The sequence below is a fragment of the Panthera leo genome, chromosome B1 (assembly GCF_018350215.1).
Source record: "Panthera leo isolate Ple1 chromosome B1, P.leo_Ple1_pat1.1, whole genome shotgun sequence".
Lineage (NCBI taxonomy): Eukaryota > Metazoa > Chordata > Mammalia > Carnivora > Felidae > Panthera > Panthera leo.
Genome location: NC_056682.1, coordinates 148,927,639 through 148,951,741, shown reverse-complemented (window position 1 = coordinate 148,951,741; position 24,103 = coordinate 148,927,639). Strand labels below are relative to the sequence as shown.

Sequence of the window (24,103 nt, the reverse complement as noted above, 5' to 3'; positions counted from 1 at the left end):
TCTGTGTTTCCTGGATTTTGATGTCTGTGTCTTTCCCCAGGTTAGGAAAGTTTTCCACTATGATTTGCTCACATAACCCTTCTACCCCTATTTCTCCTCTTCCTCCTTTGGGACCCTGATGATTCTGATGTTGTTCCTTTTTAATGAGTCACTGATTTCTCTAATTCTTAAATCGTGCTCTTTTGTCTTAATCGTCCCCTTTTTTTCTGCTTCATTATTCTCTATAAGTTTGTCCTATATTGCTGATTCTCTGTTCTGCCTCATCCATCCTTTCTGCTACTGCATCGTCCATGATTGCGGCTCAGTTACAGCATTTTTAATTTCATTCTGGCTATTTTTTACTTCTTTTATCTCTGTAGAAAGGGATTCTAATCTATTTTTGACTCTAGCTAGTATTCTTATTATCGCAATTCTAAATTCTGGTTCAGACATCTTGCTTGTATCTGTGTTGGTTAAATCCCTGGCTGTTGTTTCTTCCTGCACTTTCTTTTGGGGTGACTTCCTTCGTTTTGTCATTTTGAAGGGAGAATAGGAATTAATGAGGTAGAAAAATTAAAATGAAAAAATGAAAATTAAAAAATATGAAAGTTAAAAAATAAACACTCACACACACACAGAAAATCTAATAAATGGTGCTAGATCCTAGGTGTGTTTTGTTCTGGGTGTTGATAGTGATTAGACAGAGAAAAAAGGCGGGGGGGGGGGGAAGGAAATCATTTGAGATTTTGAAAGAGTGAATACACTGAAGTAGACTAAAATGAGATGATGGGAGTAAAATAGAATTTGAAAAAATTTACACAAAAGTGAAGAATATAGTAGAAAAAAATTAAAAATATTTTTAATAAAAACTAAAAATAAAAATGAATTTTTTCTTTCTGTATTCAAGAAAAAAAATGAAAAAGAAATGATTGAAAATTTGAAAAAGTGAATAAATACACTGTAGTTGATTAAAATAAAATAATGGCAGTAAAATAGAATTTGAAAAAATTTACATAAAATCAAAAATCAAAAAATATTTCCTTTAAAATCAAAAATCAAAAAATATTTCCTTTAAAAAATTAAAGGAAAATATTTTTAATAGAAATTGAACGTAGAAATGAAGTTTTTCTCTTTCTGCATTCAAGAAAAAGAATAGAAATGAAAAAGAAAAAAAAAGGAAATTGTTTGAAAATTTGAAAAGGTGAATACACTGAAGAAGACTAAAATAAAATGATGGAAGTAAGAGAGTTTGAAAAAATTTACACAAAAGTAAAAAATATAGTAACGAAATTAAAAATACTAAAAATTGAAAATAAAAATGAATTTTTCTCTTTCTGTATTCAAGAAAAAGAAAAATAGTGTAAAGAGAAAAAAAGAAAGAAAATTGAATAGATGGACCTACAGATTGAAATAGGAGTGAAATTACTTCGTTTTCCCATAGAAGTCAGACTATGTAGCGCTTTATAGTCCATAAACTAAGTAGGTGGTGAGACTTGTGTTCTTGAAGAACGAGGTTGGCCCCGTTGGGCGGGGCTCATTGTAACGGCTCCGTTCTCCACTAGATGGCACTGCTAGTCCACGGGGGGGGGATTGTTGTGGTGCTCGTAGGTGTGTATGCGCGTGCGCAGGAGAGGTGAAAATGATGTCACACAGCTACCCAGTCTCTAGTATCGGATCTATGTTCTCCCCGATCAGCAATTGCGCACTTGTCCTCTCTCTTTAGCTTTCATCTGCTCCCTGCTTTTTCACTCTTCGTGACCAGGCCCCACCCAGGCAGTACCTCTCTCCCAAGTTTTGTATCAAATGCGGCTTTTTACCCTGGTCTCTTACTTCTGAAGGACTGTGGCTTTGACCCGTTCTGCCCCTCTGGGAGGGTCTCACTGAGCAATGGCCAAAAGCTGGCTGCACCCAGGAACGCTTGTGGGACCCTGCTGCTGCCCGTGCCCCGAGACTGTGGCCAGGTGCCTGCCTGCCCCATAAAAAGTTTGCGAGATAGTGTAGCAGCAGCTTTTCAGGGATTATGGAAAATCACAACACATATCTGTCACCAGGCTTCACCCTTAACGACCTTGTTCCAGCACCAGCAAATGTGGCTGTTTTCTGGGGTCTGCTGCGACCGGTGGCTTCAGTAGTCTCCACCAAATGTCCTTCCAGCAGTGGAACTGATTTTCCCCGTGTGGCCTGAGAACCTCCCGGACCCCACTCTGTTCCTGGCGATTCACCCTTCTCACCAGAGCACCGCCAGGTATCGAGCTGTGGAGTTGCAGACTTTGCGCTCCCCTTGTTTACAGTCTTAATGGAATTTAAACCCTCTCCTTTCTCCTTTCTCCTTTTCCCTTTTTAGTTTAGTCCCTGCGGCTGTTTCTAATTTTCCACTTTCTCTCCAGCTGCTTTTGGGGAGGGGTACTTTTCCCGTATTCCTCCCCCTCCCAAGTCTCCATCCTCTCTGCCTGCAAAAGTGGCTCCCTGCCCTCCACTGGCTTCTCTCTCCCCCAAGTTCACCTCTTCGTGCCACATACCTGCTGAATTCTGTGGTTCAGGTTGTGCAGATTGTTGTGTTAATCCTCCAATTAGATTTTTAGGTGTATAGGATGGTTTAGTGTTGGTCTGGCTGTATTTCATGGGCACGAGACACACAAAAAACTTCCATGCTGTTCTGCCATCTTGGCTCCTCCAGTATCTCAATAACTTGTATTTGAGTTCCCAGATTCTTCTGCTTCATAGAGTATGCTGTTGATGATCTGTATTCATTTTTTCATTTCATTCATTATATTCTTCAGACCCAATATTTCTGTTTGTTTGGTCCTCATATAAGCAAAATATCCTCTTTAATTTTTTTCTAACTTTATCTTTGGCTCATTTTTTTATGATTTCTATCTGTATTGAAACTGCCATTGTGTACATGTATTGTTTTTCTGATTTCACTGATTTTTCTGTGTTCTCTTAAGCTTACTCTGCTTCCTTAGAACAATCTAATTTGTAATTTTTGCAGGCAATTCACAGATTTGCATTTCTTTGTGTTCTTTGGTGGTGTCATATTTCCTTGACTCTTCTTGTTCCTTGAAGTCTTGTGTCAGTTTTCACATTAAAGAAGTGATCATTCCCTCCAGGGTTTGCTGACTGGCTCTGGGGGAGAAAAACACCTTCACCCGTCAGTCCCACTAGCTTTCTCAGTCCTTTTCTATGGATGTCTGCTCCTTACTTCTTGTTCCCTCTTGAGGGGATGTCTTCAGATTGTATGACTTATCCTAACCCACAAAAACAGACCTAGTGTTGAGAGCTTCCCATTCATTTTCCCTAGGGCAGAGCCCTGAAATGTTTAAGTTTGTGTAAACTCTCCCAATCCCACAGATTCAGGCCAGCCTTTTTCACTTGCCCAAAAGCTGTCTACAAAGGCTTAGTCTCACCACAATGGGGTCATGCACCTTGAGCTATCAAAGGTAATAGGAGTGAGGTACATGCAGTGTTGGGGACAACTGTGGGCCTAGCTGGGGAAGGGAGGTGTGAAGATGAGATGTCCCCAAAAGCTGGTAGGCAGGCTTACTGATGGAGTCCATAATTCTTGCTGATATCACTTCAGAAAACAATTGCTAATAATCAAAAAGCTCAAAGAAAGCTGATGTGGATGGAGGAATAAAGTAGAATAACATAAGATTAGAATATCAGTCAGGATTCATGGGTCCATTTCAGAGAATACAGATTTTAACATACACGAAAAAGAGAGTTAACATATTTTACCCAAGACTGACATTCTCTGAAACAAACTTTTTGAAAGTCAGGAAAGTTTCTTTGTATAAAGCGGGTTATGAGAGTGTAAAAATGAAAGTAGGGATGTTAGAAAACTATTGCAGTAAATCCAAGTTGGATATGAAAATGGCTAGGTTTAAAGTGATAATAACAACTGACAGAGAAGAACAGATCAATATATAACTTGGGAGTAGAACTTATAGATACGGTGATCAATTGAATAATTGCTCAATCCTGTTTTTTATTAGTCAGATATTCTTATGATATTGGAAATGATAATGTTATTATGATATATTTCTTACTAATTCCTTGTATAAAATCAATTGTTTTTAAGAAAAAAATTTTTTATTTTTTTTGAGAGGGAGAGAAAGAGAGACAGAGCACAAGTAGGGAAGGGGCAGAGAGAGAGGGAGACACAGAATCGAAAGCAGCCTCAGGCTCAGAGCTGTCAGCACAGGGTCCCATGTGGGGCTCGAATCCATGGGCTGTGAAATCATGACCTGAGCTGAGGTCAGACTCAACCGACTGAGCCACCCAGGCGCCCCTAAAATCAACTTTTTAAGCAAAAGGATTATTGATAAAGTTATTGTCCTAAATATCATTGGACCCATTTCTACATGGGGTGGTGGTTTCCAGGTGTAGGGATCCAAGCAAAAAAAAGAAAATAGAATTTTACATTATAAAAAGTTTGTTAGAACAAGAAAGTAAAGAAAATAGAATTGAGTGTGATGGAAGGAAGAATAAGATTATTAAGGTATCTTCTTCATGACTTGCCTTTATTCTGTTTCTTTTCAACATAATATGAATCTGATCTAGAATCAGAACTTGAATTCATATATGAAGTAATAGCAAAAGAAAAAAAATATTTTTTCTCTTAAAGATAGATGTGATTTGGCAGAAAGGGCACTGAATTCAGCATGAGAACATTTGGATTTAAATTTTCTCCCTGCCCTAATGCCTCTGGCACATATACTCTGCTGCTGGAAGTAGGTGATAACCTCTTTCCTCTAGAATTCCTAGCAGAGTTGTCCATAAGAAAAATACTACACAGACCATTCTGTTCAAAGGAACTTAAGATACCAGAGAAAAAGTTACCAAAATACCCAGCCTTAATTGAATATGCTTCACATGGTGATGGATTTTAACATCATTTAGAATTTATTCTCAATTTGTGTTTAAGCCTTTTTGTTTTCATATCCTCTAAAAGAAGTTTTAAAACTCTCATTCTATTTTCTACCTAACTCATTTTGTTGTTTGTATTGATTAAAAACATTTTTTTAATGTTTGTTTATTTTTGAGGGGGAGGGAGAGAGAGAACACGCACTCGCACGAGTGGAGGAGGGGCAGAGAGAGGGAGACACAGAATCTGAAGTGGGCTCCAGGCTCTGAGGGGTCAGCACAGAGCCTGATGCATGGCTCAAATTCACGAATCACTAGATCATGACCTGAGCCAAAGTTGGATGCCTAACCGACTGAGCCACCCAGGCGCCCCAACTGTATTGATTTTTTTTTAAAACAAAACAGCTGCATTTGCTAAAACCAACTATGTACTCCAAAGTTCAGCTCAACCTACTATAAATTGATTGAGAAAGTCATGAAAGAGATCTGTGGGATTGTGAACTTCATGAACTTGGTTTAAGCCTCGGTTTAGTTAGAGCAAGAGTTGATCATGAGGACTGTAAAAGGTTTCTGGGTTCTTTTCATGCTGCATCTGTATTTCTTCGACTCTGGAAGGACTGGGAAAATACTTGTGTGGCCCTTGGATTTTAGTCACTGGATTAATTTAAAAGTTATCCTGGATCAACTCCAGCTTCGTGGGCATGAGGTAACTGTCCTGGTACCTTCACCAAGTTATCTGTTTGATCATACCAAGATTCCCTTTAATGTGGAGATCCTTCAACTTCCAGTAACTAAAGAAACTCTCATGGAAGAGTTCAATGGTATTCTCTATGATATTTCCTTTGAAGTGCCAAAACTTTCATGGTGGAGCATGCAAGGAAAACTGACAGAACTTGTCTACAGGTTTTCTAGGACAGCCAAAAGAATGTGTGAGAGTGCTATCACAAATAAGGAGTTACTCAGCAGGCTACAAGCAGCTAAGTTTGATATCTGTTTAGCTGATCCCTTAAGCTTTTGTGGGGAATTGTTGGCTGAGCTCCTCAATATTCCATTTATATACTCTTTTCGATTTTCTTATGGGAATGTCATTGAGAGACTGTGTGCTCAGCTTCCTATCCCTTCTTCATATGTTCCTGGCATCACATCGGGACTGACAGACCGCATGACTTTTGTACAGAGACTAGAGAATTGGTTACTGTACATAGTGACTGATATTATGTTTTTATATTTTGTATTTCCGGAATGGGATGACTATTACAGCAAGGCTTTAGGTAAGATATATTTGCATGCATTAAAGATTCTTACTTCATAAGAAAAAGGGTGCCTGGGTGGCTGAGTTGGTTAAACATCTGACTCTTGATTGTGACTCGGGTCATGATCTTGTGATCATGAGATCAAGCCCGAGGCCTGCTTGGGATTCTCTCTCTCTCTCCTCGCTCTTTGCTTCTCCCCCCACTCATGCACTCACACCTGTGTGCTTTCTCTCTCAAAATAAACACTTAAAAAATAAAATGTAAATGTTTACCTGACGATATAAAATCTTAAAAAACGTATTTTTAAAATTTTTTTGTATGTGTTTTATTTATTTTTGATAGAGTGCAAGTAGCAGAAGGACAGAGAGAGAGGGTTAGAATCTAAAGACAGGCTCCAGGCTCTGAGCTAGTTGTCAGCACAGAGCTTGATGCAGGGATTGAACCCACAAACTGTGAGATCATGATCTGAGACCAAGTCAGACATTTAACTGATTGAGCCACTCAGGTGTCCCTTAAAAAAATATTTTTAAGTGAGGACCCAAGCTTTTTAAGTAAAAAACAAAAAAAAAAAAACAAAAAAAATTTTTTTTCGTTTTGGATGATTGATTTTTTACAAATTATCATAGGAAGAATATTCTCCATGTATACACATAAATCCTGGTTGCTGCTACTAATGTTTTTGGAATATCTAGAAAACTGTGTGCTGAATTTGACATAATTCTGGACTATTCCTCTCTTGTTTAGTTTTGCTTTTATACAGTCTGGTTTTTTGGGGGTTTTTTTTTGTTTTTTTTTTTTTCCTGATCGACTTGCTTTTTCTCAGGCTTTCTGTTTGCATCCAATTTAGGTTTTATTGCTGGTTGCAGGGTTTAGCATGTGATGAGCACAAAACTAGAAAATAAATAAATATATACTGGTTTCATATGCAGTTCTCTCCCAATGGCAAAATGTGATTTTTTTTCCCCTAAAAGACCATGTTTCCAGATTTTTAAATCTCACTGTTTTGTTTTTTTTTTTGTTCTATTCAAAATTGCATTAGAGGTCAAATTGTGAGCTTTGACCCTGAGCACACTGTTTTCTCTCTTACTTCAGCAATTCCTTTTACCTCTTTATATTCTACATTCCCATACTATAGATTAGTTCAATGGGAAGTTTCATTATAATTCTTTTTCCAGGGGCGCCTAGGTGGCTCAGTTGGTTAAGGTGTCCCAACTTCAGCTCAGGTCATGATACCACAGCCTGTGGGTTCAAGCCCCTCATTGGGCTTTGTGCTGACAGCTCAGAGGCTGGAGCCTGCTTTGGGTTCTGTCTCTGTCTCTCTCTGCCCCTCCCCCCTCCCTCTCTAATAAATAAACATTAAAAATAATAATAATAATTCTTTTTTCCAAAAGGTGAGGAAGTTTTTGCTGTTATGGCTTGTCTTGTTTTACATTACAAAGAGCTATATAAATAGGGGCGCTTGAGTGGCTCAGTCAGTTGAGGGAGCACCGACTTTGGCTCAGGTCACGATCTCGCAGTTTGTGGGTTTGAGCCCATGTTGGGCTCTGTCCTGACAGCTAGGAGCCTGGAGCCTGCTTCGGATTCTGTGTGCAGCCTGCTTCGGATTCTGTGTCTCCCTCTGCCTCTGCCCCTTCCCAACTTGTGCGCTCATTCTCCCTCTCAAAAATAAACATAAAAAAAAAAAAAGCTATAAGAATAGAAAGTATCTTCATTATTATTTTATGCTTGCCTAGTCTTCCAGTTTACAAGTCTGCATATTTTGGACATCTTACATCCTTGTCTTTCTCTTTAAAATATATTTTAAAAGCAAAATCTCTCTTCTCAACAACTTGGTCCCTGGCATTACTACTGGCATCTTAACAATAACAAAATAATCACTTACCCTCCCTATGAAGTTTTTCTATGTAACCCTAAAGATTTAGAATATTAATACCTTAAGTGTAAATTTTAACATGGCCAAATAACTTATCAACTATTACTGTTGAATCACACTTCCTTGTGATGCGAGACATTTTCACATTATACATATTAGTTTCACTTTGCTTTTAGGTTTCTCTCTATTCATTCTTCTCAATGCCAGAACACAATAATGTCGGGAAAAAAACTCCCATATAAGATTCTTCAGTTATATCTCTGGAGCTTAAGAGTATAAATTCCTACTATGTTTGTTTATTATAAAATGTTTGTAGATAGCCTTCTGCATCTTTCCTCTCAAATGAACTTTATGGAAAGTTTATGAAGCATTCTATGTGTTTACTGAGTTAAGTTTACACTGAATTCAGAGATCAATCAGGGGAAAACTGACCTCTTGAACATCTAAAGTTTTTCAAAACAAATTTTTATTCAGATCTTTTTTATAACAATCAGTAATATTTTACCATTCTTTGCTAAAACTCTCACTTATTTCTAGCATTATTTTTATAGTCTAGTTACCATTAATATCTCTTTTTTATAGTTATAAAGATAAGGAGATCCGTTGGTGCTTTTGTATTTCACTCTTGAATTCAGCAACCTAAATATAATCCCTTAGCAACTCTACTAGTATTTAAGTTAGATTTAGATTGGACTGCCAATTCATAAAAAGTCAGTAAGTGGGGCGCCTGGGTGGCTCAGTCGGTTAAGCGGTCGACTTTGGCTCGGGTGATCTCATGGTCCGTGAGTTCGAGCCCTGCGTCCGGCTCTGTGCTGACAGCTCAGAGCCTGGAGCCTGTTTCGGATTCTGTGTCTCCCTCTATCTCTCTGACCCTCCCCCATTCATGCTCTGTCTCTCTCTGTCTCAAAAATAAATAAACGTTAAAAAAAATTTAAAAAAAAAGTCAGTAAGTAATGACAGTCATTTTTTTTCTTTCAGAAGTTGATCTCACTTTTTGGTTTGTTTTGGAGGGTTGTTTTTTGTTTTTGTGTGATTTTGTGAGTGTGTGTGTGTGTGTGTGTATGTGTGTGTGCTGTGTATTCCATTGACTGACTGCTCCAATAAGATCATGAGTAATAGGTGATAACCAAAACTCTTTTCTTGTTATGAATTTTTGCACTTTTACTGAGATAACAGTTGAGGTATAACATTTTATAAGATACTCATCGCAATGATTTGAGAGATGTATTACTGTGAAATGATTACCATGATAAGTTTGCACCCATTACCTCACATACTTATAATTGTTTTCCTTATGGTGAGAACTTTTAAGATCTACTCTCTTAGAAACTTGCAAATAAACAAAATAGTATTCTTAGCTATAATGATTATGTTGTACACTATATTCCCCAGTATTTATTATCTTATAACTGGAAATGGACATCTTTTGACAACCTTCGTCCCATTCGTCCACTCTACACTCAGCCTCTGGCAACCACGAATCGGATCTCTCTTATCATGAGTTTGATTTTTCTAGACTCTGCATATAATCGATATCAAACAGCATTTGCCTTTGCTGATGAAGTATGCTGCCCAAGATATGCCAGTGATTAGTTCAGGACAGTATAAGATCTAATACACAGCACTGTGACTTTTTCTGGGCCTTCTGTGGATGGAAGCAGGTGCTTATTTCTTCTAGATTTGGCCCTAAAAACATGTGGACAGAAACTGCTATGCCCATCACTTACCCATGGTCAGGGGCCAAACAGCAAAAGGCAAAACTGAGCAAAGGTAACAGCATCTCATCTTGGAGACATTTTCTGAGTCATGAATAAAGCGGTGAGTGATCTGTTGCTGGATCTAAGTTGTCTGTTTATTTCTGGTTCCAGAAACTTAACATGAAGTTTTGGAACCTCTTTTATGGTGAACCATCATTGGTGGAACATGACTTTGTCTCTGATTCTTAGCTCTTGGCACCCTAGAATATTCTTTTTGGGAATATATCAGTAATCTGAGAAAGAAGAATGTGAAGGCTTGATAGGTAGACGAAAAACATTTCTTTGGCTCAGAAGTTTAAAAATTCTATTACTTTAGTAGAATAAAGTTTTTTATTTAGGGTTATTCAGAATTTAGGATCTTCATTATGTAACGTATTCCAAGTATTTTTTGAATTATTTTTGAAAAAAATACAACCCATAATTCTTATACAATCATTAAATGAATCATAAATATATATATGTATGCATATATATACATACACACACACATATATATATACATATGTATATATGTATATATATATTTTCAATCATTGAGGAGGAAACCAGTTAAGAATGCAAGTGTGGTTCAAATATATTTTGAGGAGCTACTTGTAAACAACTGGGGGGAAAAAGTAATGTTAGGGTAATACTACTAAAGTTAGACACAAAACTGCTTAATGTCATATAGAGCAATAAAATCATAATTTGGGGGATGATATTTTCTACCAGACAGAAATACGCAAGCTAACATTTAACCCAAGTATATGTGGACTCAAAAGTAAATAGGGAATCAGTAATAAAAAAGTAAAATATAGGCACATTCTTCTAAAGAATTAAATAATTCTTCCATCATTTATTGTTTAACAGTGTCTCAGTATGACATCAAAAAGGCATGCTGTGGTTTCTTTTGACTTCCAAATTTGAGACAATGGTTTCTAAAAATCTCTTTATCCAAATCAATTATTTTTACTTCCCTTGTACTATATTGACTTCATTTCAATAAATAGCATTAAGTGTCCTAAATATCCTAATGTCCTAATATCTCAGGAATGGAGATTCAACAGCAAAAAGACGTTATCTTGTTATGAAGAAATGAATCAACCATTATGACCCAGCAGTTCTACTCTTAGCTGTGTATCCACAATAAATAAAAACATATGCCTACACAAACATACCCATGAATGCTCATAGCAGCATTATTCATAGTAGCCCAAAATGAAAACAACCTAAATGATCATCAACTGATAAATGGATAAAGAAAATGAAGCATATCCATATAAAGAAATCTTATTAAGCGATAAAAAGTAATGAAGAACAGATACAGACTACAACATGGATGAACCTTGAAAACATTATGCTAAGTGAAAAATGGGAGCACAAAAGACCATTTGTAATTTATTTATATGAAATGAGTGAGATTATTCTGGAACAGACCAATACAGACAAAGTAGAGTAGTGGTTGTCAGAGGCTGCGAAGAAGGGGAAACAGAATGACTGCCAATGGATACAGGGTTTTTTAGAGGGGGTAATGAAAATATTCTAAAATTAAATAATGGTGATGGCTGCATAACTTTATGAATATACTAAAAACTACTGAACTGTGTATTTTAGAAGGAAGTATTGTATGGCATATAAATTACAAAACTGTTATAAAAAAGGTGGGGCGAGTGAAGCATTACACAAAGAGAAGAAGATTACATCCGTGGCTGACACCAGGAAGTCACTAAAATGGAGTATGTACTGAGTATGAAGTTGGATTTTCAATACCATTGCCATTACCAGAATCAAACCCATAAATTACTGAGATTTGTTTGTGATTGCTTATACAGATAGATTGTCCTGGTCAATTCAAAATCCCTCATATTTTCTGATCAAAATTTTAACATGTTTAGAATTATCAAGGAGAATATTTAAAAGGCCTTATGGTGGAAAACTATATAGTTACAATTTCCTCGTATCAGCAATACTGAATATATATTTCAAAAGGACACAAAACCTGTGGGTAAGTTTCCTTACACCATAGTAATTGACTAGAATTCAGAAATAAAGCTCTGGCTCCTAAATAAGGAAAATCATTTAATTCAGCCACTAATTTGAGTTTTTATTCTGTTAATGTTCAATTGGTTGCCACATCAGTTGAAAGGTACTCCTTTGTTGCTGTCAGTCAACTAAATATGTCAGAATAGCTAATATTTTGCCACCAAAGAGGACAAACTCTTGTGAAACAGGAACTTTAATTTTGCATAGCAAAGGAGATAAGACTTTTCAAAAATGTATTAAAAGATTCTATTCCTGGCTGGATGTGATTAGGTGTTTACAGCACACTCGAAAACACGAGAAGACAGATGAATTTCAAAGGTCAGTTTTTAAAGAAATCAAAAGGCTTTTGGAGCAACAAGAATGAGATAAATTGTAATTCCAGAAGAGTCAGAGACCCTACTACAATGAGCCAAGGATCACTGCTTGTTTCTTATCCTTTGCTGAGAGTATTTGCCAATTCTGAGCATGAAGTAGGGCTCAGGCTTAGCTGAAGAGACAGACTCCATTGGCAGGAGAAAGCAGCAGGCTTTTGGTCTTGTTCTAGACTTAAATCCTTGCTTGGTTATTCAAAATCTCACTATTATGTGCCTTCAGGAAAAGGTGAATTGATTTTGTATGGTTTGCATGGGCCCAATATTGGTTCTTTAAAGATTTTTCTTAGAAAATTAGATGGTCAAACATTCCCTATTTAATATACCAGTTTGTTTTCCATTATCCTTCATTTTTATTCAGGAAAACCTGCCACATTATGTGAGATTATGGGGAAAGCTGAAATGTGGTTGATTCGAACTTACTGGGATATTGAATTTCCTTACCCTTATTTACCTAACATTGAATTTGTTGGAGGACTGCACTGCAAGCCTGCAAAGCCCCTACCGAAGGTAAATAAGTGTGCTTATTTTTGATTGTTTAACTTTTTATCTCCTGGAATTATTTCTAGTTTATTATTTATAATGTTTAATCCCTAAGCTGAAAACATAGACACAGCAATTAATGGGCATTATTTTCTTAGACTATTATACTACCATAGGTATCTTATAACATTATCATGACAACCACTAGTGATGTTGTTCATCAGCTATGTCACATATTTGCTAAGGATGAGATTCCTAGCCCCTGAGTATAGTGGAACCATGGAGTACTCTGCACAATGAGACTGAGGTAAAGTGGTATGTATCCCTTCTAGGCCCACTATTTAATTGTCAGATCTGGTTACTACAGAGTTCTCTTTTCCTTTGTTATGTCAAAGGGCTATAGATAGTAGCTACAGGTAGTGTTCTAGATAATATATCAACCTGAGTTCCCGATTAAAGAATGGATAAACCAGCTGCAGCTCAATAGATAAGGATTCAACATAAGAAAAAAATAAATTGTTGTCTTAGGCCACTGAGATTTTGTAGCTGCATGTTATTTAGCATAACCTAGTCTTAGAAATGGATAATAGTGGGGAAATTATAATACTTTGAGAATATTTCAAATAGAGATATAATGGCCCATCCAAAAAACCTGGCAAATTCAACAATGATGAACTGTTTGGTTTTAACAAAGAAGAGAAATTAGACTGAGAAGGTTATCAGGAGATAGTTTATTAAAAAAAAAAAACAAAAAAACAACAAATGGGCAATACTAAGTATTCTTCAAACTTAAGATCAATGAAAGATCAGTGTATAATTTTTAAACAGCAAAACATTTCATAAACATTGACTTACCTTTTCATAAACATTGACTATTGAATTGTTTGGAATGAAGCAAGATTTAACACAGGGAAATGAGCTGAGATACAGTTGCAATAATTCCTGCAAGAGATTATAGAGATCCAAACTATAATATGATAGTAATTTTTGAGTAGAAGTAGAGAGATTTAAGAAGTACTTACAAAAAAAATCATTATGATTTGGTGATTGGCTGGAGGTGGGGATTAAGGGAGAGAGTTCGAGAATGAATCCTTGGCTTGTTGTTTCTTTGTATATGTCTTTGTTGGTTTCTTACAGCCAATTTAGCAGAGAATAGTGGCATTTACTAAAGTGAAGAATTAAAGGGGAGCAGCTGTGAGGGAAAATAATGTGTTCATATTTGGGCATGCTAAATTTGAGGTACCAATGCGATGTTAAGTAAGCAGCTGTTGAATACAGTGTCTTAATCTCAGGGGATAGGCAGTATTTGTGTTTTTCTTCTTTTAATTTTAATACGCTGTTTTTAGAGCCATTTACATTCACAGCAAAATTTAGCAGCAAATATAGAGAATTCCTGCCTGTTTCCTACACACAGCTTCTTCCACCATAAATATCCCACACTAGTGGGGCACAGTTGTTACAATCAATACCAACCAATTTCCATAACTTAAAGTTAACTCTTTATGTTATATATATTATAGGTTTTGATACATGTATAATGTCATGTATCGGCCCTTATAGTATCATACGGAACAGTTTCACTGCCCTAAAAATCTCCTATTCTCCACTTATTCATCTATCCCTATCCCTAAATCCCTGGGATCACCACTTTTTTACTGCCTCCATGGTTTTGCCTTTTAAATAAGCAATGGTCTTAAATTAGGGATGTCAAGGGATAAAAAAAAAAACATGATTTCATATTGGGTGCTTATCGTGAACATTAAGTTACCCAGAGTAAAAACAGAAGTTGGGGTGGAGCATAAGACTATGAACTAGATGCCTCTGTGAATGGGGGCTGTTCCTAAAAGATTGACAATTGGCATTAGGAATCATGGGTTATTGATATTGATATGTTTTTATGATTAAAAACATAAAGATGAAGATACTTTTTTAAGGCATAGTAAAGGAAACCGTTGGAAATACAGTCAGAAGAGAGGAGAACACGGATCAAGTGTCTATCTGGACCCTGACTGATACAAGTATGGTAGAATGAATAGAGTATACTTAAAGGATTATAGGGCAAAATCCAATTTTCAGTAAGACCAGAAAGTATATGGAATACTCATCGAAGAGACTGAGAATATTTGGGAATTTTTAAACCATGTAACAGGAAGTTTTACTTTATTTTATTATATAAATTAATATTTTGACAACTTAAATAATATTGGAAATCCATTCTATATTATTCTAAACTATTGCTTTTGCTCAGAAAGTAATCACTTAGGGGCCTCTGGGTGGCTCAGCCTATTAAGCTCCAACTATTGATTTTATCTCAGGTCATGATCTCACAGTTTATGAGATCAAGGTCCATTTTGGGCTCTGTGCTGACCTTATGGAATCTGCTTGGGATTTTCTTTCTTCCTTTCTCTCCGTCCCTCCCCTACTTGCTCTCTCAAAATAAACAAACATTAAAAAATAAGTAATCACTTAAATATTCTGAGCCTTCTTTATGTTATTTCATAGTTTTTGATAAAATATCCATGCACTGTATAGATTCAATTCTAAAGACAAAGAAAAAACTGTCAGGATAGTGTAAGATTTACTTATAGGCTTATTTGCTATATCTTAATAATTCAGTACTATTCAGAACCCTCCTATTGCCTTATTACTGATACCATAACATACCATATGTGTTTACATAATCTATGTTTGTGTGTATTTACATAATTATTTATTTCACCAATAATATATGTTTCTCCAATGCAATCTTATTTCCCATATCTCTTCCCACCAGAGCATAGTAGGACCCCAGGGACACTCCAAAAGTGTACAAACACTAACTCAAAAACAGCACACAAATGTGGTTATTATTTGTGGAAAGAATCAAGTTTTATCAGATTTTGTCATCATGTTTCTTTCTGTTAGAGCCTCAAACCTCATGATTACTTCACTTTTCATCCTCATTATGGGTTACTTTGTACATTCACATTGACTTTTGTATTTGTAGGTAACATACATTTAGTGTCCTTAATCTGCTTTTTATAATTAGGGATATTACTGAAAATCCTGCAATATTCTAACACCAAAACTAAACACCTGAATTATTCAGGGAATGAAATTTTGCGAAAATGCTTGCATATTAAAGAATTAACAAATAGGTGGATTATGAGTAAAACAAATTGCTCTCCATCATGTGGGTGATCCAGTCAGTTAAAGGCTTGAACAGGCTTATTTAGATTTTAAATTATTATTATGATATCATATAAATATATGTAGGAGATAAATATTCACTTCCCTTTTTTGTCTCAATAATTTATATATTATTACACCACTCCTAATAATCTACTCAGTGTGATTTTTTTTCTCACTGATTGTCTCACTAACTTCTGACATCACTCTTATCCCATGGCAGGCTTTCATATACTCAGTTCTTTTTCTGGTCTTACCACTTTTGTTCTATTGTTCACATCATCTACTAGGAGATCAGAGCAATCATTTTACATATTTCATGTTATATATTACATATTATTATCTGAGGTACTTCCAAGTATTTCCTTTTATTTTCCAAAATTCGTTAATTATTTATGAAAGATATTCTTCTACATACATTATAAAATACTTGCCGATTTCTCAAGAAGATTTTGCTGTAATTGAAAATTAAAGAGACTGTTGGGTTTACATATTAAGTCAATCCATCTATCATCACAGTGTGATAGTTAATTTTATGTGTCAGCTTGCCTGGGCCAAATACTTAAATATTTTGTCAAATATTATTCTGGGTGTTTCTGCAAGGTAATTTTTGGATAAAATTAACATTTAAATAGGTGGATTTTGAGTAAAGCAAATTGCTCTCCATTATGTTGGTGAACCTCTGCAGGCTTGAATAAAACAAAAGTCTGACCATTCTGAAGCAAAAGAGAATTCTGACAGCAGACAGCCTTCAGAACTGAAAGACAGTATTGGCTTTTGTCTGAGTCTCCAGACTGATAGCCTATCCTGCAGATTTTGGACCTGTCGGCCTCCATAATCATGTGATCCAATTCTTTAAAATGAATCTCTTTCCTGCCTTCCCCTTTCAGTCATCATACATTTTTTTTTCTTGTCTTACTTGATTGGCTTAGTTTATTTAGTACTTAAAAATGGGATAAAAAGATTGCTTTTGACTTCAACAGGATTAAATATGCCATTTTTATCTTTAATGCAAAGCCATATATTTCCATAATATTATTGTCACTTATAGGTATTATATTATAGGTATTTCTGTGTTACTTATCTGATAAGTTGTATGGCTACCTGATTTCTAAATGTGGTACTGGAAGCTTATATAAAGCACAAATGTAACCAAAAGAAAATTTAAATTTAGAAACAGAAAAAAAGTAAGTATCCATTAGCATATCATTATTCTGGCTGTGAATGAACATAAAAGTTCATGATAATCTTCTTAGCATCCAAGGCTAAATATAAAGTGAAGTACCAGAAGAATTTAACTTAAAGCAGTAATCAAATGCCACATTTGGGGCATTATGGAGAGGATGTTAGAGGCAGTAGAGAGCACGAAGTATGGTCACTGGCTGTACAGTCAACAAGCTTCACTGAGAAATTTGGTTCTGCCGGCTACTGCTGTGTAGCGTTGCACAAATTACTTAACCTCTCTGAAACAGCTCTCCCGTGTGGAAATGTATACGTATCTCTTAAGTTCACCATATATCTAAGTTAAATAATGCATCCAAAGACCTCAGCACATGGCAGGAGATAACACATAGTCAATAATTTGTAAACACAGGCACACACAAACATACCTCAAAAGTGTTTAGAACACATTGGAAGGGAACCTCCAAACTAAATTATTTTTATTTGCCTGATAACCAGTGATCATATTTCATACTCCAAAATGGTTAACATGGAAAGACAGAACTGTTCAATAATTCAAACACAGTGCTAAAGTTATATGGCTTTCTTGTTCTTGTAAGCTCTAAATTTTCATTATTACAAAGACTGTTTTCTTTACAGGAGTTAGAAGAGTTTGTCCAAAGCTCTGGAAAGGATGGAGTTGTGGTATTTACTCTGGGTTCAATGATCAAAAACCTCACAGAAGAAAAGTCTAATCTAATTGCATCAGCCCTTGCCCAGATTCCACAGAAGGTCGGATAATCTTATCTTTTTTTGAGGGGCAGCCATTTTAAAATCCATGAAGTTCTCCTTAAAAATCTACTTAACGAATGTTAAGAAAAGCTATTAGTATTGTTAATATCAATTTAACTGAACTCTGAGGAAAAAGTATTAAATGCTAGAGAGGGCCACTAAAAACATTTGATTATTATCTTGCTTTAAACTTGGCATTACTATCAGGAACACATATTGTAGTATTTTTATTTTTACTAATAGGATAAAATAAATCATTCACTAATCTGAAGCAATCTGTTGGCTCTATGTCTAGGATTTAAGGCTTCTATGTAATCTAATCTTATTTTGTTGTTCTTGTTTATTTTTAAGTCTGAGGCACACATGCCAGTTATAACGAATATGATCGTAAAGGAAAAGATATTTTAAAAATATGAACTTAATTCATAATTGGGACATAATTGGGACTATATATAATTGGGACTTTTAATTGATGGTTTTGAACCAGGTCCTGGTTTAGCCTGGAACTGACAGCTTCGCTTCCTAGAATACTCCTAAATAAGGATTCTCTTAAACAGTTAAAAATTTTAGTAATACAATAAAAAATTTGTGCAGTTCACTCTATGATGTTCCTAGCAAAATCTGATTTTTAAGTTAATAACATTCTAGGTTATAACTTAATAATGTTCTTAAACTACCAGGGATATTTTTTTGTTTTCTAGCTTTAGTCAAAATAGACAATTACATGTATTTTTAAGTTCCAAACAATCATGACAGTGCTTAAATTCATAACTAAATTCCTTTGGAAAATTGTTTGTGGAAGCAGTACCCATTTAAATATTTAATTTTTAAAAATCTTCATAAAAGTATTAAATTTTTAATTGTATTGAAGTATGTTTAGAGGTGACATCAAGGTAAAGTAGGAAGCACCAAGGAAGCACCTAAACAGCAATTACACTAGCAAAAACTCTGAAGTAACTGTATTAGAACTCTGCAGTCTATCTGAGCACTTGCAATTTGCGGTGAAATATTGGCTGATCAATTGTAATTAATTTTGGTCAATTGTAGTTAATTTTGGCATTGCAGGAGCTTCAGATCCTGTATCACCCAGCCTCATGGCAGCTAACCTGCCTGTATTACTGTGTGATTTGATGGAGCCAAGATGGACAAAAAGGATCTTATCCTCTAAATATTATGATTCTGCATTCTGATTGCTAACTATTGCCTTCCATCCACTGATATGTAGAAACAAAAGTTGGTCATAATTATTTCAACACCCATTAGTTGAAGCAGCACTGTTGTTTGTTTGTTTGTTTTTCTTTTTCCCTCTTTTCTCTGCCTGTGAGCCAGACATTAAGGAATGAGGCCATTCAAAACAACCTGACCTGGGGCGCCTGGGTGGCGCAGTCGGTTAAGCGTCCGACTTCAGCCAGGTCACGATCTCGCGGTCCGTGAGTTCGAGCCCCGCGTCAGGCTCTGGGCTGATGGCTCGGAGCCTGGAGCCTGTTTCCGATTCTGTGTCTCCCTCTCTCTCTGCCCCTCCCCCGTTCATGCTCTGTCTCTCTCTGTCCCATAAATAAATAAAAAAAAAAAAACGTTGACAAAAAAAAAAAAATTAAAAAAAAAAAAAAAAACAAAACAACCTGACCTACAATGGAATTTAGAAAGCAATATCTATGTCAAGGGAAAGATACAGGTTCAAAAAAAATGCTTTAGATATAGAAGATCTAAAGCATTCACCTCAGTCTGATTCCTAGCAAAGAGACACTCTTCAATAATGAAAATAAACAAATAAGCCTCAAACCCTAAGGAAAGAGAGAATCCTATTTCCAGGGGCACTGGGTGGTTCAGTTGGTTGAGCGTCCCACTCTTGATTTCAGGTCAGGTCGTGTTCCAAGGTCATGGAATCAAGCCCTGCATTGTGCTCCATGCTGAACATGGAGGCTGTTTAAGATTCATTCTCTCTCTCTCTCTCTCTTCCTCTCCCTCTCTCCCCCTCTGCCCAATACCCTGCCTGTATGCTCTCTCTCTAAAATTAAAAAAAAATTGCCTAAAAAAATCTGATTTCCAGAGTTATTATATTGATTACAAAAATCGTTTGTCCAGTTCTCAACAACAAAAAAAGTGACAAGGCATACAAAGGTATGTAAAACTATGGCCTATCAAAAGGACCAAAATATATTGAGAGAAATCGTTCCTTTTTTTAAAGTTTATTTACTTATTTTGAGAGAAAGAGAGAGAGAGAGAGAGAGAGAGAGAGAGAGAGAATCCTAAGCAGTCTCCACACCAGCAGTGTGGAGCCCAACACAGAGCTCAAACCTATGAACCATGAGATCATGACCTGAGCCCAATCAGATGTTTAACCAACTGAGCCACTCAGGCACCCTGAGAGAAACCATTCCTGAAGAAGCCTAGCTGTTGGAAGTACTAGATAAAGAAAACAATTGCCCTAAAGATGCTCAAATAGTTAAAGGAAGACCCTGATAAAGAGAAGAAAATGATGTAGGAACAAAATAAGAATATCAGTAAAGAGAAGGATATCATAAGAATGACCAAAAAGAAATTCTGCAGCTAAAAATTACAATAACAAATAAAAAATTCACTTCAGGGATTCAAAATCGGTTATGAGCCAGCAGAAGAATCAATAAACTTGAAGAAAGAATAATTGAAATTATCAAGACAGAAGGACAAAAAGAAAAACAAAGAAAAGTGAACAAAGCCTAAAGGACTTATGGGATAGTATAAAGTGGAAGAACAAACACACTCTGAGAGTTCCTGAGAGTAATGGGCAAAAATAATTTGAGGAAATAATGGCTTAAAAGGTCCCAAATTCAATGAAAGACACAAATCTAAAAATCCAGAAGCTTAATGAATTTAAAGTAGAATAAACTCAAAGGGATCCACACTAAGATACATAATCAAGTTGTTGAAAGACAAAGACAATGAGAGAATCTTGGGAAGCAACTCAACACACAAAAGGTGACTAGACGATTTCTCAACAGAAACCTTGAGGCCAAAAGGTAATGGGTTGATATATTCAAAGTGCTGAAAGAAAAAATTGCCAACTGAGAATTTCATTTCAGGCACGTTTCTTTCATATATGAGGTCAGAAATTAAAACATTAACAAATAAACAAAAGCAAGGGAGATCATTACCACTAGACCTCCCCTGCAAGAATGAAAGGTCTTTATGGTGGAAATGAAAGGCTACTAGACAGTAACACAAAATCATGAAAAAATAAAGATGTGCAGCAAAGGTAAAAACTAAGGCAATTACAAAAGCTAGTATTATTGTAGTTTTAATTGTATTCGACTTTTTACTTTTTTTCTTATTTATTTTCTTAAATTTAATTCATTTTTTAAATTTACATCCAAGTTAGTCAGCATATAGTGCAACAATGATTTCAGGAGTAGATTCCTCAAAGTCCCTTACCCATTTAGCCCAAAACCCCTCCCACAATCCCTCCAGTAACCCTTTGTTTGATCTCCATATTTAAGAATCTCTTATGTTTTGTCCCCCTCCCTGTTTTTATATTATTTTTGCTTCCCTTCCCTTATGTTCATCTGTTTTGTCTCTTAAAGTCCTCATATGAGTGAAGTCATATGATTTTTGTCTTTCTCTGACCAACTAAATTCGCTTAGCACAGTACCCTCTAGTTCCACCTACATAGTTGCAGATGGCAATATTTCATTCTTTTTGATTGCCAAATAATACTCCATTGTATATATATATATATACCACCTCTTCTTTATCCATTCATCCATTGATGGACATTTGGGCTCTTTGCATACTTTGGCTATTGTTGATAGTGCTGCTGTGAACATTGGGGTGCATATGTCCCTTTGAAACAGCACACCTGTATCCCTTGGATAAATGCCTAGTAGTGCAATTGCTGAGTCATAAGATAGTTCTATTTTTAGTTTTTTGAGGAACCTCCACACTTTTTTCCAGAGTGGCTGCACCAGTTTGCATTCCTACCAACAATGCAAAAGAGATCCTGTTTCTCCGCATCCTTGCCAACATCTGTTGTTGCCTGAGTTATTAATGTTAGCCATTCTGACTGGTGTGAGGTGGTATCTCATTGTGGTTTTGATTTGTATTTCCCTGATGATGAGTGATGTGGAGCATTTGTTCATGTGTTGGTTGTCCATCTGGATGTCTTCTTTGGAGAAGTGTCTATTCATGTCTTTTGCCCATTTCTTCACTGGATTATTTGTTTTTTGGGTGTTGAGTTTGATCAGTTCTTTATAGATTTTGGATACTAACCCTTCATCTGATATGTCGTTTGCAAATATCTTCTCTGATTCTGGTCGGTTGCCTTTTAGTTTTGATGATTGTTTCCTTCCCTGTGCATAAGATTTTTATTTTGATGAGGTACCAATAGTTCATTTTTGCTTTTGTTTCCCTTGCCTCGGGAGATGATGTGTTGAGTAAGAAGTTGCGGCCAAGGTCAAAGAGGTTTTTGCCTGCTTTCTTCTTGAGGATTTTGATGGCTTCCTGTCACATTTAGGTCTTTCATCCATTTTGAGTTTATATTTCTGTATGGTGTAAGAAAGCAGTCCAAGTTCATTTTTTTGCATGTCACTGTCCAATTTTCCCAGCACCATTTGCTGAAGAGACTCTCTTTATTCCATTGGATATTCTTTCCTGCTTTGTCAAAGATTAGTTGGTCATACGTTTGTGGGTCCAGTTCTGGGTTCTGTATTCTGTTCCATTGATCTGAGTGTCTGTTTTTGTGCCATTGTATTCCTCTTTTTAAAATCTCAAATATTTTATTGTATTCTACTTTTTAAAACCTTCTCAAAGATTTTTTAAAAATGCATAAATAGCCATTATTAATCTAATCTATTTTTATAAACATAATGTATAAATGTGTATCTTGTGTCATCAGGAACAGAGAGTGGGGGATGTAGCTATGAAGGAGCAGAGTTAATGTATGCTATTGTACTTTACAACTTATAAGCCAAAAAATAAATCACAAGAGTAATTACAAATACTTTGAAAATGAATGAAGACAATACACCAAAATATATGAGATGCAATGAAAGCAGTGCTCAGAGGAAAGTTTATAGCTATAAATGTCTACATTGAAAAAGAGGCAAGATCTAAAGTCAACACCTAATTTTACACCTTAAAGAACCACCTAAAAAGAACACCTAAAAAGAAAGCTAACTAAACCCAAAGTTACCAGAAGGAATGAAATAACATTAGAGCAGAAATAAGACAATAGAAAAATAATAAAGAAAATCAATGAAACCAAAAGTTGGTTCTTTGAAAATATCAACAAATTTCTGAAACTTCTAGCCAGGCTGGCAAAGAGGAATTAAAAAAAGAAAAAGAAGATGCAAATAATTAATATCAGAAATGAACCTGGGCAGATTACTGACTTTACAGAGATAAAAAGGATTATAAGAGCTTATTAGGAACAATTGTATATCAACTAATTAGACAACCTAAAAGAAATGGATAAATTCCTTGAAAAACACAATTTACTTTAAAAAAGAAACAAATATTTCAACAAACCTATACCAACTCAAAACATTCAGTTGGTAATCAAAAACCTCTCAATGACAAAAGGTCCTGGACATATAGCTTTACTGGTAAATACTACCAAACAGTTAAGAAATAATTAAATAAACTAATGCTTTTCAAATTCTTCAGAAAAATTGAAGAGGAGGGATCACTTCCTAAATGATTCTGAGGCCAAATCTGCCCTTATACAAAAGCCAGATAAAGACAGTAAAAGAAAATAAAATTACAGACCAAGATCCCTTGTAAATATAGATGTAAAAATACTCAGTAAAATATTTGCAAATAAAATCCACTAGAAAAAAATTAATTATTTAAAAAAATGATATCCACTATAATATTGAAAGGTGTTTCACCATAAATGGGATTTATCCCAGGAATGCCAGAGTAGTTCAGCCGAAGTTAATTAATCAGTGCAATACATCACATTAATACTTATGAAGGAAAAAAAAAAACACCACATGATTATTTCAACTTACCCAAAAATGGAATTTGATAAAATCCAACATTCTTTCATGATAAAAAAATCTCAGAAATCTAGGAATAGAGGGTAAATTCCTCAATATATGATAATGAGTAAACTCGGAAAACCCATAGCTAACATCACACTTAATGGCAGAAACTAAAAGTTTTCTCCCTAAAATCAAGAACAATACAAGGATGCCTAATCTCATTGCTGCTATTTAGCATTGTACCAGAAGTTATGGTCTGGGCATATTACACTAGAAAAAGAAATGAAAAAGCATCCAAATTGGAACAAAAGAGTAAAATAATGTTTATTTGCAGATGACATCATCCTATACATAGAAAATCCCCAAGGATCCACAAAGAGCTAATAGAGCTAATAATCAAACTCAACAAAATTGTGGA

At 35.5% G+C, this 24,103-nt stretch overlaps 1 protein-coding gene across 2 annotated transcripts in view; it reads left to right on the top strand.

The window, feature by feature from the left end:
- Positions 1-24,103, top strand: part of LOC122218179 (UDP-glucuronosyltransferase 2C1-like) — a 58,133-nt gene that overhangs the window by 25,836 nt on the left and 8,194 nt on the right. Inside the window, exons 1-3 of one of the 2 annotated variants that reach the window (XM_042936246.1) lie at positions 5,195-6,116; positions 12,483-12,631; positions 17,594-17,725. In XM_042936246.1, the coding sequence (XP_042792180.1) occupies positions 5,396-6,116; positions 12,483-12,631; positions 17,594-17,725 (1,002 nt within the window). In that variant the 5' untranslated portion in view covers positions 5,195-5,395. Of the gene's footprint in view, positions 1-5,194; positions 6,117-12,482; positions 12,632-17,593; positions 17,726-24,103 lie in introns of those variants that run through there. The other variant, XM_042936248.1, reaches the window with a different exon arrangement.